Source organism: Salmo salar, chromosome ssa17 (assembly GCF_905237065.1).
Source record: "Salmo salar chromosome ssa17, Ssal_v3.1, whole genome shotgun sequence".
Lineage (NCBI taxonomy): Eukaryota > Metazoa > Chordata > Actinopteri > Salmoniformes > Salmonidae > Salmo > Salmo salar.
The window spans coordinates 57,230,553-57,250,685 of record NC_059458.1 but is presented as its reverse complement, the minus strand read 5'-3'; the positions used below and the strand labels follow the sequence as shown (position 1 = coordinate 57,250,685).

At 42.5% G+C, this 20,133-nt stretch overlaps 1 protein-coding gene across 2 annotated transcripts in view; it reads right to left on the bottom strand.

Moving 5' to 3' along the window:
* Positions 1–3,073: 3,073 nt before the first annotated feature.
* Positions 3,074–20,133, bottom strand: part of ttll12 (tubulin tyrosine ligase-like family, member 12) — a 43,957-nt gene continuing 26,897 nt past the window's right edge. Inside the window, exons 13-17 of one of the 2 annotated variants that reach the window (XM_014153124.2) lie at positions 19,536–19,674; positions 15,747–17,528; positions 5,622–11,245; positions 5,377–5,439; positions 3,074–4,204 (exon numbers count right to left, since the gene is read on the bottom strand). In XM_014153124.2, the coding sequence (XP_014008599.2) occupies positions 17,377–17,528; positions 19,536–19,674 (291 nt within the window). In that variant the 3' untranslated portion in view covers positions 3,074–4,204; positions 5,377–5,439; positions 5,622–11,245; positions 15,747–17,376. Of the gene's footprint in view, positions 4,205–5,376; positions 5,440–5,621; positions 11,246–15,746; positions 17,529–19,535; positions 19,675–20,133 lie in introns of those variants that run through there. The other variant, XM_014153108.2, reaches the window with a different exon arrangement.

The window sequence follows — 20,133 nt, the reverse complement described above, 5'->3', positions numbered from 1 at the left end:
TCTAAGCGCCAGACGAGAACGCATCTACATATAGTCACTCTGTCGCGTGGCAGCGCAGACATGCAAATCAAATCTTATGCATTAATTAGGTAAATTGGGTGCAAAATGTCCACTGTATGTAGTATATGTTTAATTTTCTCTGAATTGATTTAGTTAATTAAAATGTTTTATGGATATTATCTCATGAGAATTAACATACAGTATTTAGCCTGTTATTTCCCGATATTCCTAATCCATGCAACAGACATAATGGGAAGGGCCCTTTCCTCCACAGCCCAGTGCCTCTCCTCTGACACCTGCTGAGATCAAAACACAGCTCATTTACAGCCATTCAGAGGACAGTGGGATATCATGACCCCTTGCTGAGAACCTGTCTTCCTGTCACAGAGTCTGAGGGGAGAACAGGGAGGAGGGGGGAGGAGAAAGGCTACTATTAATGACTCCATCATTCTCTCATGGATTGCGTGAATATGTCGTGGAAATACTGAATCAAATATTTCTCAGATAACGGAACTTGTAAATCCAAAAATACTTTATTAGAAAAGTAACAGAAGCCGAGCAATTCCATGGAACAACTGATTTCTCTTGTTCAAAACATCAGTATTTATACATTTCCACCAGATAATGACACTGCTCTTTTTGTAGATTACATACATGTTCCCTCCTTTCTATGAAAATGATTAACTCCCCTTGGCCTTGCGCCACCATTATCTTTTTGTTTTAATTCCGGCTTGTTTACACACACATCTGACTCAGTTTAGATTATATTGGTGGCTTCACCACCGGTTTACTATAAAAAATAAAACATTTATTGCATACTGTATATAGGTTCCCATTATAAGTAAATTTCCAATAGCTTTTGATTAATACAACCATGTCTTCCCAATACATATACATAGCTTGTGGCCCCTGTTGTGGCCTCTGTATTGGTTGGTAAAGATGCACAGTCACTGTCACACACCAGTTCAGGTCTATGTCACTTGGAAATGATTAATGCATGTACCTGTCTAGTAGCCTTAACTAGATTATATGTGTGAGTCCAAACAGTCTGGTCTATGTTGGCTCAGCTTAGCATGTTCACATAGACACCTCTTAGTTCTGTTTGTTCATGTCTAATGGTTAACTCTATGTTGGACCACTCCTGCACATTCACATGGTTTCCACCTTTATTCTGCTTACACATCTAATATTTAACCTTATATTGCTTCTTTTTCCTACCTCAAAAGGAAATAGTATAGGTACTGGAAAATCACCAGGTGACTGGAGACTCTCCAACATGGGTACAGGAAAATTACCAAAGAGCTGGACATTTCCCCAACAAATACTAGCTGGATTTTAACCCTCCGATCTCCCAGGCCAAGTCAGCCATGTACATAATCCTGTAGCCTACCAAGTAGAAAAGGGGGCGGCAGGTAGTCTAGTGGTTAGAGCGTTGGGTCAGTAACTGAAAGGTTGCTGGATCAAATCCCCAAACTGAGAAGTTAATCTGTTGTTCTGAACAAGGCAGTTAACTCACTGTTCCCCAGTAAGCTGTTTGTAAATAAGAATTTGTTCATATCTGACTTGCCTAGTTAAATAAAAAAGACACAAAAACCTGCATTGAGGAAAACAATAACAGAGTCCAAGGCATGCTGACCTCAAGTATGTAAGATTAGGACTTTTCAACTCATGAGATATACAAATCTCATTTGTAAGCAGTGATCTTGTACTATGCATTCTCAACAGGCCTCCACCACTCTTGTCCTTGTAGGCAGCAGTTTCTGCTTAGCTTTCTCCAATAAATATACAAGTGTTCTGTAGAAACAGAAAATATGACTGAAGATTCCCCTCTGTTATCTGTTCTGATCCATTCACCTATGTGAGTCTCTCAAGTCTTTAATTTAAAGACCCTTGCTCCTGTGGGAGTTAATGTAATGAAACTAGGTGCAGCTGCTATGCTGAAGAAACATAATTGAATAGCAGGAAATAGTATGGACAATGAGTACATTGACTGGATAGAAAGGTGGGGGCATGTAATACAATTACCATCTCTGAGTAGGATGTCATGACAAAGATTGCATTAGCTGAGAACATAACATTTCCGCCTTCTAACATACTATTGTCAGGAGGAAACAAGAGAAGAATGGTGGCAAATTGACTGACATGTGAACCATATGCAATAAATGTATTATTTGTTGTATAAGCTAGAGGGTTCTGCCACCATTGTCATCCAAACCGGAACAGATGTGGGCGTTATCAGGCGTAAACAGGCAAGAAACTCGGGTTGGAAGATAATGGTTGCGGAAGGACAAAGAGGAGTAATTGCATTAACATAGGGGATGTACCCATATGCTGTATGTGGATAAAAGCAGAGCCGATGCTCAGGGAAGTTAGATGTTCCGCGGACCAGCTCGGCTTTGCTACTTTGTATTAAAGCCTATATTGAATTCACAAGTTCTTGTAAGAGTGTTATATTTTTGAGGCAATATTCCACGATACTCCCTTCGGTGTCAACATAGACTTTGATCTGAAGCCATTCTTCTGATTATTGTGACTTTGCCATTGTAATTGTTTGTAGGCTTATGTAGTCTAAATTGAATCTATGATCGTATGCTATCCATTTGTTTTTTGTATGTCATTTCAATATTTGAGAATTAACCAATGATATTAGGCCATACTTGGCCATGATTACAGACACCTGTGTGTGTCTTTTGACACTATATAAACGAGTCACCCTGCAGCGTTTGTGATTATACCCTGATGAAGACAGCTTGCCTGTTGAAACGTTGGACATTACATTTTTGCATCCGAGCTCTTAGAGTGTGCGGCTCTCCTTTATTTTCACGTTTTCCACTCCACTAGCCAGCACCTCGCCTAAATAGGTGTGCGTTTCTTTTTCCTCTAGATAAGTCTCTCAAGTCTCACACATTGGAGAAGCCTTGCACAAGCAAGTGACTGAAATGAAAGGAACATTGTACTTTGCTTCCCTCTGGTGGTGTAACTGTGTGTGTCTCAAATGTGGTATTAGCCTGGTGGTGGGGTAAATAATAGTACACTTATCTTCATTGGATGCTGTGTAGTCTGAGAGGATAGGTAACAACAACAACATATTTATATTAGTTCAGTGCCATAACAATACAGAACAGAGGTGTATATATATAAAAAAAACAATACAGCATCAAAACTTACAAAAACAGACAGATATTATAAACAAAACATGGGATTGACAAATTTAAGACGTGGTATAAAACCCGTGACCTGTAAAGTACGTACATTCCTCAATACCCGACACATTAGCAAATGGCCACAAAACAACATCTATGGCCACAAAACTATAAACCAGTACAAGAAATCACATCAAACAAAGCGACATAATGGCTTTCAAACATCATTTAATGTCGATATCCATGATACATTTACCCACTTTACCACCAGTGTCAAAAAATAACATATATATAAAAAAAAGTTGTCTGGTTACTTCCCTTAAGCTTTGGTTGTGGCTGCAATAGAAATAGTTTAAAAAAATACTGTAAACAAACAAAATGTCCAATCCCATCACTATGACGGTACCCTAACAATGTAGGCAAACAATACTATAGGAATACGGGTAACCAAACACCCTTATGTGTCAAGAGTAACAATAACACATGTACATAGGATGTAATACAAACATCTGACTGCTTCAACCACAGCTAACCAAACCTATTATTAGGGAGAGAAATCAGGCGTTTATTCATTTAAAAACAGATGAAAACATGTAGAAAAGTAAACTGCATAATGTAGCCTAATATGTAGGGTTTCAAGTTTTTTTTAAAAGAACAGCAGAGGCACGATGTCAGGTTTGAGGTAAAAGTATTGTCTTTGCAGGTTGCCATCAACTACTGTTCTGTCTGGTGTGTCCTGTCATGGCCGACTGATATGCTTACGAATCACGTCTCTCCTGACCACCGCTTGTTCCATTCATCCATGGGAGCGCTATGGTGCCTGGCTGTTGGCTCAACTCTTCTCCCCTGGCTGGAGGATGAATGGTGACCACGAGGGGGGCTTACATTCTGAGAGGAACCTGGATGGTGACCGTGACTTGCATTCTGAGAAGAACCTGGATGGTGACCGTGACGGGGACTTGCATTCTGAGAAGAACCTGGATGGTGACCGTGACGGGGACTTGCATTCTGAGAGGAACCTGGATGGTGACTGTGAAGGGGGCTTGCATTCAGAGAGGAACCTAAGAGGCAAGCATAAGTGAGAAGTGTGGGAGTTAATGTAATGTAACTAGGGCCAGCTGATATGCTGAGCCACTAATGTAGACAATGAGTACATTGACCGGATAGAGAGGTGGGGGCATGCAATACAATTGCCATCTCTGAGTAGGATGTCATGCCAAAGATTGCATTAGCTGAGAACATAATAACATTTCCACCTTTTAACATACTATTGTCAGGAGGAAACAGGAGAAGAATGGTGGCAAATTGACCAACATGTGAACCATATGCAATAAATGTATTATTTGTTGTATAAGCTAGGGGGTTCTGCCACCATTGTAATCCAAACCGGAACAGATGTCATATCTTTTAGGCAATATTTCACGACAGAAGGTGAGAAATATTCACATTAGCACTGTAGGAAATAGCCGTCCCCCAGCTACTGGCTTTCCAAGTGGAGACGAAGGATCACTAAGGCAACTTTTCAGTTCAAAAATCTATTGAACGTACACAGGATCCTGAGAACACTACCTCAGAATATACTCAGAACACGGCTAGAACATGTTCCAACCCAGTCAACACAAGTCACACTTACATAGGTTTCAGTTACCTAACAAGTTGGTATTGACGTTCTCATCGATAAGGCTTGTTTTCTAGTGAAGTTTTTGTACACTTTGAACAAGTACATCTTCCCCAAGCTTTCCCTTTACTTTATGGGTCGTTCCATTTGATTGCAATCACTTTTTGACTGCACCCCTCTTGATTTGAACAAATCTTTCCATACCTGTTTGACCGGTCAAAACGTGATTGAAATCAAATCGAATGACGCTTATCAATTACATATGGTAATGTATTAAGTCACATCCTGTGAGATTTGGGAAATACACCGGTCTGTTCACCCATATTCTCTGTCACCCCTCTCACTTTGACTCCCAAGTTTGCTTAGGTCATATTGACCCAGACTCACAGGCCTGTGTAAAATAGCATGATACAGTTGCATTCACTACTCATCTCCTATAAATAACATAATACCCTTTCATCTAGATGATTCCAATCAGAACCCAACAGTCAGTCAGTGTAGGTCTGAGATTGTTCTAAAAGGAAAAATACATATACAACAGTTTGAAATACTGGGAAATCATTGGCAATTGTAAAAGTAGCCTACGATGTGAGGCTAGCATAGCCTGCGACTTACCTTCAATTTCATTTGGCCTCTTCTGCTTCTCTGACCACTTGTAACCAACTCCAGTTTTTTTTGCTGTAACCAGAAGAACTTGTCAATGACTGGAAATCCAACAAAATGTATCTAAATATTGACCTGTAGTGTGTTATTCTGTGTGTTCGTTTTTCATGTCAATGCTAGCTATACATATTACACAAAAACTTTGAGGGAATACATGACATTTTCTTTTGCCAGTGGCTTGTGATTGGTGTCCTTACCCGAGTGTCTGAAGTCTTTCGGAGGTTCACAATGGAGAGACTTCGTCCAATGCTTTGCCTGATGAATACTCTTCATGAAAATGTCAGCAGGCCACTTCCTTTTCAAGCGCTTTTCACAAAAACCACTTGGTCCAGGCTTCAGCTCCCCTATGTCTCGCCGCTTCTCTTTCCTAACGGGGGGCTGTTCCTTCGTGTTCTGGAAGTTCACAGGAGCATCTTCGTCTTCAGAACACTGTGCATCTTCAGGATCCGTGTAGGACCTATTGAACATGTCATTTTCATATTCACAGGGCTTGAAGTAGTGCACCTTCCTTGGATTCAATGGAAATCTGATGTTCCGCTTTGGTTTCGTCGGAGCATCGACACGTTTTAGAATGGATCGGATGATCTTGGTCTCCGAGCTGGACCTGGGACTGGCCTGTTGACCTTCCACTTCCTCTGGAGGACACCCTGATCGCCTGCGAGTCCGGGGGGTTGGTGTCGGGACAAAGCTACTCTTCCAATCATAGAACACCTGTTGCCTCGCAGAGACTTTTGCCCCAAAATCTACGTTGCCATGTGACGGTGACACCATGGCCGGATTAGGGCAAGCATGACTACCTGGGCTGTAACCATTGGGACTGGCAGGCTTGATAAAAGGTTTGGGCTTGTGTGCCACTCTTGCAGGTTTGTTCAGCATTTGTGATTCAGGTGAAGGACTGGGAGATGTCTCTTTCTTGTTCTCTCTCTCATGCCAATCCTTTGAAACCTCTGGAGTCCTCGGAAGCGTCGGAATCCTTGGCAGCGAGTCATTCTTACACTCACTTTTTGAAAACCTTCCTTTCTCACTTCCATTCAACACCTTCGGAATCTTTGGCAAATTCTGTTGGGATTTCAAGTTGCTCTGTGCCTTACGTTTTAGTTTCTTGGACAAGTCAAGATTCTTAGAGACCATTATCCCTAAACCCCCAGGCTCTCCTCTATCTGCCACCCTCTTCTGCCTTGGTGGGGAACCTTCCACTCTCTTCTGGCTTTGTGGAGAACCTTCCTCCCTCTTCCGGCTTGGTGGAGAACATTTCCTGACAAGATTTTTGGGTAAGGACAGCTTTTCCAATCTGATTTTTAAGCATTGAATTGTCTGCTTTTGTTGGCAGCCATTCCTCTGCCTCTCTTTGACAACAGGAGACACCGACTTTGCAAGGGGGCGGTGTCTGCTAATTTTGTTCTGGGCTTTAGTCTTTGGCATTCTGGGGACTTCAGTATGTTTTGAGGGTGAGGTGTTTATGGAAGGCTTTTTGGGGATGTTTATGGAGAGTTTGAGAGGAACGGTGGTAGTTGAGGATCCCTGCACATGGAGGGTTTTCACCCCAGGGCACAGGAGTGAGTTTCCACTGCCCCTCTCTCTGTCCACCAACTGACACTGTAACTCTTTGGAGTCAGAGTTCCTGCCTTCAGTTTCAGTTGAATTTCTCCTCTTCTGTGACGTCTTGTCCCTACTTTGATTGTCCTCTCTCTCTTTCTCAGTGGAATGTCTACTCTTCGGTGGCTTCTTGTCCATGGATTGACAGCCCTCACGCTCTTTCGCAGTTGATGATCCCCTCTTCTTGTCTTTACATCGATTTTCATCACTCTCAGTTGAATGTCTCCTCTTGTGTGAGGCATGTGGCATCATGTCCCTGCATTGATTATCCACAGTTGCCTTCAACCCAGAGCACTTAGCGGTTTGGGATGGTGACCTTCCCCTCTCTGCTTTCCCATGGCTTTTCTTGTGCTTTTGCCTGTCAGATGACGTTGGATGGAGGGTCTTCTCCTTTTTCATTTTGTGTTGTACTTTTTTCTTTGACTTGCAGGTTTTGTATTGGGTGACAAAGTCAGCAACGTTGTCATACTTTTCTACAGGTGAACCACAGTCCTCTATAGGTGAACACCAGTTGTCTTCTATGATGTTAGCTCTTACCTTAGAGGGGTTTTCAACCTTGGGAAGTGGTAATGTACTCGTCCTACAGTCTTGGTCCTTCTTTTGCCATCTTTCCCTATTCTCAGAACCATGACTGACGTTGCTTTGGGTCGTACGTTCTTGGGCTGACTCACATGGTGCTTTGGCACCCGTTTCAGGCTCTGTCATTTTAACACTAGAAGCATGAGCCTCAATCTGAGCATGTTGTTCATTATAGCTCTCCTCTGTCTCCTGATCTGAATCCTCACTTGCATCTGACCAGAAAAAAAAGTCAATGATCGGTATGACGCCTGTACATTGCTGCATTTCGCCCTGTGTTTTATTGTCACTGGATTGATTGTCATCACCCTCTTCTTCAGTTGAATGTATCTGCTTCTTGTCCCTGCATTGATTGTCAACAGTCACCTTCCCCCCAGAGTCCTTAGGGACCTCTGTCTCCTGATCATTTGTATCTGACATGGTAAAGCAGTGAGCGATTGTTATGCATCTTGTACCTTGCTGCAATCCTTTCTCTCTCTGACAACTGGAGCATAGGCCCATTTCAAACCCATTGTCAGTTTCAATAATACAAGGACAGTAGCAGGACTTATCTAAGCTGCCACTTTCTATATTCTCTAGTTTGTTTGTCTGTGTCTTATCTTTGTTTTCAGAGCATGGATCAGGGGACGCGAGTTGGATGTCAGAGCCATTTTCAATCTGGCAAAACAGTCTCATGGCATCCTCAGATGTCAGGATGGTCAAATTCATTGGGGAAAGGGGTTCTGTGTCCGAGTCTGTTGTGAGGTCTATGACCTTTTTGAGGTCTACGTCTGGTGCCTCTGTTTCAGCAAGCAGTTTCACAGCATCCTCTGGTGTGAGGACGGTCAAAATCATTGGGGAAAGGGTTTCCGTCTCGGAGTCTGCGTTTGTTGGGGGGTCTGAGTCTGTTGCTTCATCTACAACAGGTTGTTGTGCAGGCAATTCCACAGTCTCCATCTTGCTGTGGAAGGTGTCATCCATCTGGACACCCCCAACCACTTTGGAACTCTCCTCTGCTTTATCTGGTATGAACCACAGAGACCAAGCTCTTCCAGAATCTTTGTCAATGTCATTCAGCTTCTCGTTGACATTTAACCATGATGACCTGTAACCCACTTGGGAACAGGTGTCAACATGTACTGGAATGGGAAATTTCTCAACCACTTCCCCCAGTGATATACCACTGACTGCAAAGAGAACCACTGCCTTCTCTGCCCAGGCAGACACATCCTGCATGATTTTCTCATCCATTTTATCTTTTAAAGCTTCTACCAGGTTAGAGGTATCCCCTCCCCAATACCTCTCCAATATGGCCTCTAGACAACCATCCTTTGCCTCTGTGATTGTTAGTTGCTGCAGCGCACATAACTTGAACTGAACTTCAGCAATTGTGGACAAATCAAGAGTTCTCTCATCTGCAACATGAGAGCTACCTTCCACGATTGTCTGGGCACCACCGATGCACACAATATCAGTTGCCTGAGTGTTGGTGTGGACAAATGGTGAAAGTGATCTCTTGTCCATCTGTGTGATGACCTGAAGGACCTCATTGTCCTCTCCTGTAGATGCCATTGAACATGTTGCAGATGCATCTATAGGCTTGTCATACTCCATAAGACTCTCAACTTGAACCGTCTCATTTAGGACAGAGAGAGAACTTGCATCATCTTTAGCTCTTTCCCACAGGTTTTCCGACTGTTTTTCGCTGATGGACCAGGCCTCTAAAATCTTAAATGGCAGCTCATTGCCTGCATTCTCTGTCTCCATGGGCTCTGGGGACTGCTGTGGACCCATTGGAGAGACGATAGCCACGGGGGGCGGAGGAGCGGTGGCAACTGACGCCAGGGTCATGTACCTGGGGGTGGACTTAATCTCCAGCCGTATAGTGGAGTCCTCAGCACTAAACCTCTCAGGGGGCCTCGCCTGGTAGTCTTTGGTGTTTAGATGTAGTTGTGTTTTGCCTGCTTGTAAAACTTCCATCTTCTCTGCGCTGGATTGTTGGGACTGAGAGGGGTCTTGTGTTGAGTTATTCCCATTTACAGATCCATTTTTAGATCTTAAAACACTCTGGGGCCAGTGCTGTATTTCCTTGAGTGAGATCTTATGTTTATGAGGAGGTTTTTCCTGAGGTGTCTCAGTGAGAGAAGGAGAGGGAGCATGTTGCTGTTCAGGGGTGGTAGAGGTCTGTGTGTGAGAAACCAGAGCAGCATTGCCAGGAAGATGATCTGTTTGTTGAGTTATGGCTTGGGAAGGAACACTAGGTCCTAGTATACCATGGATGTCTGCATTTGTTACCGTGGCTGCTTTTAGGTCAACAACACCAGATTCTGTACCTCCCGTGGAAGGGAAATCCGTAAAAACACACTGCTGTGCAGTCATAGTAAAGGTCTGCACAAGTGATTGTGAATCTCTCGCAGGACCTGTTGTACGTCCTGATGTTATTTCACTGTGTTCGTTGCTGACCATAGGAACAGTTGGAGTGATGTTGGCATTCTGAATGTCTGGAGAACTGTTGGTCGTAGTTTGAAAAGGGTTGACATGCTTAGCCTGGAAGTCCAGCCTGGGAGACCTGCTGGAATGGACCCTAGAACGTCCACTAGAGCCACCCCTAGAACGTCCACTAGAGCCACCCCTGGAACGTCCACTAGAGCCACCCCTGGAACGTCCACTAGAGCCACCCCTGGAACGTCCACTAGAGCCACCCCTGGAACGTCCACTAGAGCCACCCCTGGAACGTGCACTAGAGCCACCCCTGGAACGTCCACTAGAGCCACCCCTGGAACGTGCACTAGAGCCACCCCTGGAACGTGCACTAGAGCCACCCCTGGAACGTGCACTAGAGCCACCCCTAGAACGTGCACTAGAGCCACCCCTAGAACGTGCACTAGAGCCACCCCTAGAACGTGCACTAGAGCCACCCCTAGAACGTGCACTAGAGCCACCCCTAGAACGTGCACTAGAGCCACCCCTAGAACATCCCTTTGAGCATTCAGTAGAATGAACCCAGGAATAGGAATTAGAATGTCCCCTTGAATGTTCATTAAAATGTCCTCTAGCATGTCCATTGAAATGGGTGGGATCTAACATCTGCCATTTGCTTTCCAAGTAATGGAGATTGTTATGATTCACTATCCGACCAACCATATAATCCCGGTCAGCTTTATGGTGATGGGTTATATCCTCATGCCCTCTTTCTACAATGAGCGGGGGAAAAAACTCATAGCTTGGGAAGTGGGGTTCATGCTTAGCCCATGTTTCTGTTCTCTCTCCACTGTGGTGTAAGGTTACATTAGGGGTTGCCTGGCCTCTCAAGGGTCCATAGAGATTTGACCAATCCCTTATGTTCTGACTCTGAGCCATTCTGTGATGGTCCTGATGATACAGAGGCGGCGGCTGGGTCTCTTGTGGCCCATGTCCACGGAAGTCCATTGGAGAGTTTTGTCTATGGGAGTTGTAGTGGGCCCGTATGGCAGCTTCTTTCGCATGGTTCAGCCACTGGCGTTCCCTTTCCTGTTCGGTGAGGTACTGTCTTTCACCAGCAGGGGGAGCACTTCCCCACTGAGCCATACTATGGCGGCTGTATCCATCACCATAGCTCCATTCTCTTGATCTGGCATTTTCACAGGCGTTATCCATGTTGTGTCACCTCTATCTGTCCCAGCACATTGAACTGGGTAGCGTTTCAAGTATAAAAAAAGAGAGAAACTATTGTGAAAACTATGCAATGGTTATCCATCAACCCAGGGGCGGAAATCCCGGGGGGGACGGGGGGGACACGACCCCCCCATCCTGGGAAAAATATGATTTGTCCCCCCCAATATATCACTGAAACATAACTATGTAATTTAAATAATATGAATAATACGCAATGAAAGCAATTGTGCTGATTATAGACACTTAATAGCGCGTTTTTAAGTTTCAAAAGATTGCGACACCCCCACCCTTTGCCTCACAATGGTTTGATCCACTGCCAGTTCCTTAGCTTGCTCCGTAACAGAGAGGTCGTATCTACTGTCTGAAAGGCACTCAATGAACGTAACTGACATGAGGTTAGCCAGTCAATCGCGCACACACACTAGCTGAATATGCAGAGGTAGCGCGCAAATATTAACTATTAAGCTAGCTAGTACCTATTCCATTTATGTGGCCTCGTCAAAGATGGAATCTTTGCTATCGTCAATTTATTCCGAAATCAGCATGCAGATGATGTAAGTTAGTGCTTCAAAGTCCCTGTGATAAGGTTAGCGATAAACTGAAATCCAAACTGAACAGGTTCTAATTTTAAGACAATGGTCTTAAATATATTTAATGGTCTCGTTGCAAAAGCTAAATTGTCGCAAGGGAACTTTTATTTATTTTATTTCAACTTTATTTAACTCGGGTAACAAAGATTATAGCAAACACCACTTAAACGGAATTGGCGCTCACTAGCTTTGCAAATTCAGCTATTGTTGGAAGCCAGCCAATATGAAACAAACTATTAAAATTACAAAAGGTTGCAGCATATGTTGTGTAAATGGTGAACTCATACAGCTGTCAACTCTTGTCATTTTAATCCGTTTCACATTTGCTAGCTACCTTTTAGATCGAAGTCCATATAGAATGATAGAAGATAAGATGATAGAAGCCCATCTCCTACTGTAAATAACCTACACACTGTGTGTGTGTGTAGCCAGCCAGGTAGAAAAATGGCAGAAAAAAGAAAAAAGACGGACATCAGAGTATTTTTCAGTACACCAAAACGCAAAGTAAGAACCCTAGTAGCCTAATATCTCAAAGACTAGTTGATAAAATGTTCATAAGAAAGAAGTGAAATGCTAATAGAAATGTTTCACATTGATGTCATTAGGCAGAGCAGGCAACAGATGGCACACAGACAGCAGAGTTGGGGACAGATATGCAGGGACAGACTGGCAGAGACAGGGAGTCTCAGGTAAGTTTGTTGAGTCTTTGTTTGGCAACATTATGAAAGGTTCAAATTTTTTGTTATCTTGTAAAATAGGGACATAATTGGAAAATGCCATAGATACCCCCACTCTCAACTTAAACTGGTGACTGAACTAAGATTTGTTTAAGGCAATGGTATTGCTGTTTTGATTAATTGTGTAGTTTTGGGTACCGGTAGTTAGGAGTACAGAATGAAATTCTGAACATCATGGCCAATACAGTCATTCAAGGCATTGCAGCTGAGATTAGGTCTCTTCCGATTGTACAATTTTCAGTAATTGTTGATGGTACTCAAGATGTCTCTGGTGCTGAACAGGAGAGTGTCTGCCTGCGTTATGTTGACCATGACCTTGTCCCTCACAAGGAGTTTATTGGGCTATACAGGGTGTCGGAGACAACAGGCGAGGGCATTGCGAAAGTGGCAACTGATGTGTTGTTGAGGCTCAATTTGCCCATGTCTGGCTTACGTGGGCAGAGCTACGATGGTGACTCTAAACATGGCAGGAAAATACACAGGTGCACAGGCAATTGTGAGGAGGCAGCAGCCATTAGCCCTCTATGTGCATTGTGGAGCACACTGTGTAATCTGATTACACAGGCTGGCTGCACAGCCTCCCCACTGATCCGAGATTCCCTTTCTTGGGTCCATCAGTTAGGTGTCCTCTATGGCCAGTCAGGAAAGTTTAAGAGCATGTTTGAATCAATTGCCACGTCCAAAGATACAAATCTGACCACCCTGAAACCCCTATGTCCAACGGGGTGGACTGTGCGGAATACTGCTATTAGAGCTGTGCTAGGGCAGTATGAGCGGGTACTAAGCAGCCTAGAGGAGATGGCAACAACTGCATCCAAGACAGCTTCAACCGCCAGTGGCTTATTCGAGCACTTCAGCAAAGGCAAGACTGTGTTGGGCCTCACACTTGCCTCTGCTGTTCTTGGAGAGCTTGAATGTCTAAACATTTCACTGCAGAAGAAAACTCAGACCGTCTCTGGTATGCAGGCTGCAGTCGAGTGTGTGCGGTCATCTCTTAGGGGCAAGAGAAATGACGAAAGCTACCTTGCACTGTATGAGAAAGCAACAACATTGATTGACTCTATTGAATCCATTGAGACACACTCAAGACGATTTGCTGGCAAAGCAGTGGATCACTATAGGGCAGAATTTTTTTGTGTTGGATGGTGTGGAGGTTCAGTTTGGCGACCGTTCTGACCAGGACAGTCTAAACGTCCTGCAAAAGTTGGAAAGAGCGCTTCTCACGGGGGAGTTGGATGAGTCTCTAGATCAGTACCCAGAGCTAAACATAGATTCTCTTTCAGTGCAGATCCCTCTCTTTCACAACAAATACCCCTGTAGCAGCAGTGGAGAGGCAGCAGAGGTCCTCAGGAGGCTTTAGTACATGACAGTACACTTACTAATTATTTATTTCATGTTATTTTATTTAAAATGTCATACTTTGTGTGACATACTTGTCCATAGCTGCTGTTTGAAGAGTTGAGACACAGACTGAAGGATATTTTGGTTGATTTATTTGGGTTATTCATTGAAGTAGTTATTTTGCTTTTAGAACTGTACTTATTTTTAGCTTTTTGTTCTTGTAAAGCTACTGTAGTAGACTCAGGCCAGTGGCACATATTTAATTACTTTATAAATGTATCAGAAAAAGTAAAATTAAAAGGTCAATTCAATACGGAGAACAACTTTGGGATGTTACTCAATGGAGATTATTTTAGACGAGATCACACCATGTTCATTGTATTTACGAAAACTGCACCCATACAGTGTACAGTACCATTGCCACCTACTGGCTTTTCTTGGTATTGCTGGTTGTAAATACAAGTACCTGCAGACATACTGGACTGATAAGGAACACTGCTATAACTATTATTATTAGTAGTATTATGATGATTTAAACATTTGAACAAGTTGGGACAACCCTTCTGTTAACTACTGTACCTATCAATTATCCAGTAGTAGTAAGTATGGTTCCTCAATATACATTTAACATATTACAATGTAGGCTATGTGTTACAGCACTACTTTTGGTGTCCCCCTCAAGAATTGCTCTTGAGAAAATGTAATGTAATTGTCCCCTCCAAAGTTGATGTCAGATTTTCGCCCCTGCATCAACCAAGTTATTGATTTTTCTAACATACACTGCAATATGTTTTTGATATGCGACTGCCGGTTCAGACATTATGGGCTGAAAGTTAGAGTGCAGCTCACAATCAACTAACACCCTCAATATAGTACACGCTCATATAGGAGGAGCCTGTGCCCCACAAATAGCAGTCTGGGCAGGAGTAGACTTCCACCTCAGGTCAGGTTGACCCTCCAGAGGAATCAGAGAGGGTGTTGTTTGGTATATAATATCGGCATTGTTGATATCCAAGGCCCTTTCTCAGGATTAAACCAAGGTAGCTTGTCTCAGGCTAATCATTATTATAACGATTGACCACAAAACAACTGTCTCCAGCCTTGAAGTGATGCGGAGACGCAACCTTGAAGTGAATGAATCGCACTGGTTAAACGGTTAACATAACAATGGAGCCTATTCATTCTTAGCTATGTTGACAACTTCCCTAGGGCAGCGTTTCTTAAAGTATTGGTCGGGTCGCGATGTGTCAGAGTAAATGTCTAATTATTATATTAATTACTGGAATTGATTTGGCCAAGTGCATCTGCGCTCTGTGCTTAGCAGCGGTGCCTCTCCTCAGTCTGCCAGCTTTGCGAGTGGGAGGGAGATGTCTGTGCGCGTCGTGGTTTAACAGATCTTTTTTCGACAGTTTTTAGATCACTTCTCGGCAGGTGATGAGCATTCAGCCATTGTCTTGTCAGTCCCACTCGCTATCACTCACCGCTGTTATCGAATTGACTCAAGCTACTCACAAGTGCTGACTGAGCTCAATCGTCATGAAACGCAAATAGCGATGACTTTCTCTTGGTTTCCATACAAACTTTGAGAAATAACGAGGCGCGCCCATAATGTGCATTGTGCGGTTGATTGCCTAGTAATTAATGACTGCCGCTAAAAATGTGTTAAAAGGTGACGCGCAAACACCTTGAAACGGTCATCCATGCATTTGTTCGGATATCTCCTGGAGAATGAATACCCATACGTAAATCTTTTTTTTTTCTTCCCACAAATATATAATCTGTTCAACATAGATAGCATTGTTGTTCATGTCAACCATTGGATTTTTCTGAGAAGACCTTGCATACTTACAGAAAGCCTGCGCCGCTCCTCTTTCACATGCAGCAGATCAGCGGTAAACATGGATATACCCAACCGAGATCTAGCAATCAACAACTCGCACTCTTCTTCTGTGTGGTTTATCAGCATCCAACGTTCTAGTGCATTACTGTAAAAAACACTCCTCTCTTCTGTTAGAACTTCTTCAAATGTATCTGTGGGAGCGCGCTTGGCTGGAACCAGTAGATTCAAGTTCCACGCCCCCAGAGTTTTCTTCTCATTCAACTGATTGTCAGTTCTCTCTATTTTAATGAAGCAAATGACAAAAAAACATCAAACCAATATTACAAGACAAATTAATCTACAGAAATACGTTATAATTTATCTGCGGTTTTAGGTTTTTGATATAATTGTTTTTTTTATTCCTGCTATAAATTGACCGTTGATCAAGCTAAAAAAAAAAAACCAGTTGTTTCGTTATGATTTATTACTGAACTAATGATTAGTGACATGGAAGAAATTACTATAGATCTGCTGCTATTTAGAAAGCATATTCAATGGTGAAATTCCATTCATTGCCGAAAACATGTCGAGTCCGGAGAACATTGTCAAAGTTATCATAGAATGAGAAATGGTCACAGAAGAAAACCGTTAAGCTTAATGACAATGTTAGACAACTGCACTGTGTGCTTTAAAGATGTTATCCAGGTTGAACTAGAACCAATCTGCATTTGAGAATAGGTAGTATGAAACGTGGCAGTATATAATAGTTAAGTTTGCCAAGAAAACCCAGCAGAAAAGAGAATACTGATTTAAACCCGATGTTCCTTGCCTATATAAGCTAAAATGGATGTGTCTGTCCAGAAAAGGTCTCCCCTGCGCAGGTCACTATTGAATAAACCCTGGGTGAATGCTTAACAGTTTTTAACTAAAGGAGCTGATTTTTCTACAACACTGTAACCCATCAATCACCATACTTATGATTGGGGTATGATTATGAACGCCTCTTCACACAAATGACTAGTTATACATTTACATGAGGTTTGATACCGATCAGAACATTTACAAAATAAACCAGTGTTCCTTGGAAGTTGGAGGATCTAGAGAGAAACTACAGAGCAGAACAGTGCAATGCTCTTCACACTCTCCCTGTTACGGGATACAGATATGTAGGAGTGAAGGGCTTAAGCGTGAGAGATTATCCGGCCTGCGAGCCCCTTCAATACATCCCGCGAGAGATTTGAATAATGGTAAAAATAAATAAAATTAAAACATTCAGAGAGAAACTCATTTGACATTTAAATATGACTGAAGCCAAATCCAAACTGTGTGGAAATGATAATGAACCTACATTTAGTCTCTTCACTCTCCAGTTTGATAAGTCATCGAAATAAAATCTAGACAGTCAGGGAGCATTGAAAACTCCAAAAGTGATTTAAAAACAACTTCTTTGCTATTTTTGATGAAGAGGTAATAAAATACATTTGAAGTGCGATCCTCTGGACCTCAGTAGGGATCGAATGCAGCCCACGGGGCAAAATGTATTTGGCACATCTGTTCTTGACCATTACTCATCAATTCCTACTAGAAATAATAAATACAAATTGTCCAAATGGACCTTTCAACTGTGTAATATGGGTTCAAGGCCAGGGGTTAGAGGTCATCATGAGACCTGAGTGACAGGGCACTGATCAGCCTCATCCAGGAAGAGTGTTTGGAACATGTGGTCGTAGAAACCAGGGTGATGGAGGCAGGCCCTGGCGCAGTCTGGACTGAAGTTTACCTCCAGGATCTGAGGCTTCATCACGCGTTCACCTGATCCAGGAACAGATCATAGAGGGTTAGATCATACACTGGATAATATTAGCAGGGGTTAATAATGGAACTTATATTATATAATATAACTAAAATATGAGGTTTATGAAATACAAATTAAGTGTGAAGTGTGATTAGGTATATGGTATGTAGTGTACAATGGTCTACACCGGTAATATTCCATAATGGTATAACTATTGATTTATAGATGAACAGTGCCATTGTACCCATCCTGGGTGGAAACTACCACTACGGGGAAACCCCCACTAAGATACATAGCTGTTTTCCTACACGCTGAGGTGTGAAACTAAACCTCTGTCGGAATCGGTATGTGTTATACATCACTAATCAACTGTTACACCATCCCATCTACCTCTGACAGATTTGAGTGCGTAATGTATGCTATTTAGCAGATACTTTTATCCAAAGCAACTTAGTCATTTTACTTTATTTAACTAGGCAAGTCAGTTAAGAACAAATTCTTATTTGAGATCGAACCCATGACCCTTGGCATTCCAAGCGCCATGCTCTACCAACTGAGCCATACAGGACCACATTTTAAATAACAGAAGACAATCAACCAACTACACTCTCACCCTCCTAACCTGTTGGGTCATAAATTCTGCATGCACACTAAATTAAGTTGTAGCATCTGGGTGACCTCATCACCATAAAGCAGAACTTGGTATCCTAGGTGACCTTCCTGAGGCTAAGGCTGATAGCTGTAACTCAGCTATAGGCACATTCAAACGATAGAGTTTCACTTACCGTAAATTCCGGACTATAAGCCTGCAACTTTTTTCCCCAGCTTTGAACCTCGCGGCTTAAACAATGACGCGGCTAATATATGGATTTTTCCCGCTTTCAATTTTTTTCTCCAAAAAACACATTCTGTGACGTGCTCAGTTTTTTGGCAGCATGAAGCTTTCATTAGACCAATGAAATTGCCAAACGGGTTACGGTCAAACAACTTTTTTGTTTACTGTTTAGATTAAATCGAGCGCTCTCAAACTTCCCATCATTCTGATTACGGTAGTCATTTTGTCACCCTCATCATGGCAAAGACATGGAGAAATGCATATGATGCAGCTTTCAAGTTGAAGGCGATTGATCTGGCTGTTGGAAAAGGAAATAGAGCTGCTGCACGGGAGCTTGGTCTTAATGAGTCGATGATAAGACGTTGGAAACAGCAGCGTGAGGAATTGACTCAGTGCAAAAAGACAACTAAAGCTTACTGCAAATGTTAAATTTTGTTACAAGCCGTGTTTCGTTAAAGCCTATTTATTTTTGTTACAAGCCGTGTTTCGTTAAAGCCTATTTATTTTTGTTACAAGCCGTGTTTCGTTAAAGCCTATTTATTTTTGTTACAAGCCGTGTTTCGTTAAAGCCTATTTATTTTTGTTACAAGCCGTGTTTCGTTAAAGCCTATTTATTTTTGTTACAAGCCGTGTTTCGTTAAAGCCTATTTATTTTTGTTACAAGCCGTGTTTCGTTAAAGCCTATTTATTTTTGTTACAAGCCGTGTTTCGTTAAAGCCTGTGTAAAGTTAATTTGTTTCAATGTACCGGTAGGCACCTGCGGCTTATAGACATGTGCGGCTTATTTATGTTCAAAATAATATTTTTTTTAATTCAGTGGGTGCGGCTTATATTCAGGTGCGCTTAATAGTCCGGAAATTACGGTATAGTAAAATGCCTACTTACAAGGCCTCATTTATCAATCACGCATAAGCACAAATCTGTGTGTAAACCATGCGTGGGACCATTTCCAGTCAAAGTGTGAGATTATCAATAAGAACGTGGACAATAACAGTTAGCCTATCTATTGTTTGAGACTGTAGCCAGTTCAAGGCCAGACTAACTGTCCTCCTGTTCCCACCGTGTATACAGTTCACCCATCCTATGAATGTGTGAGGAACTCAGTGAGGAATGTAAAGCTGTCACGCATACACTTGGAGGTACAGAAACATACACATGATAAGTACGCATTAATATAGCCAGGCCTCACCTCTGTCCCCAGTGCCCCACTTGAGCATAAGGTCTACAGCGTAGATGGCCCGGGAGGAGGGGTACGCACAGAAACCGTAGGGGGCCGGCCTAGACGAGGCTGCCTGGAAGAGCTCTGCAAATGCCTTGAACGCCTCTCTCTGAGAAGGGGGTAGAGAGAAATCACAGCAGCAAGATTTGTGACCTGTTGCCACAAGGGCAACCAGTGAAGAACAAACACCACTGTAAATACAACCTATATCGATGTTTATTTTTCCTTCTGTACTTTGACTATTTGCACATCGTAACACTGTATATAGACATATGACATTGAAATGTCTATTCTTTTAGAACCTTTGTGAGTGTAATGTTTACTGTTCATTTTACTTGTGTTTATTATACATTTCACTTTCTTTGGCAATGTTAACGTGTTTCCCATGCCAATAAAGCCCTTAAATTGAAATAAATGAGGGAAGGAGGTAGAAAGGTGAGAAAGAGGCAGAGATATAAGGGAGACAGAGATAGAGGGGGTGTCGTGGAAAATTGTCTTAAGAATAACACTTCTTACAAGAACTTGTAAATTCAATATAGACTTTAATACAGAGTAGTAAAGCCGAGCC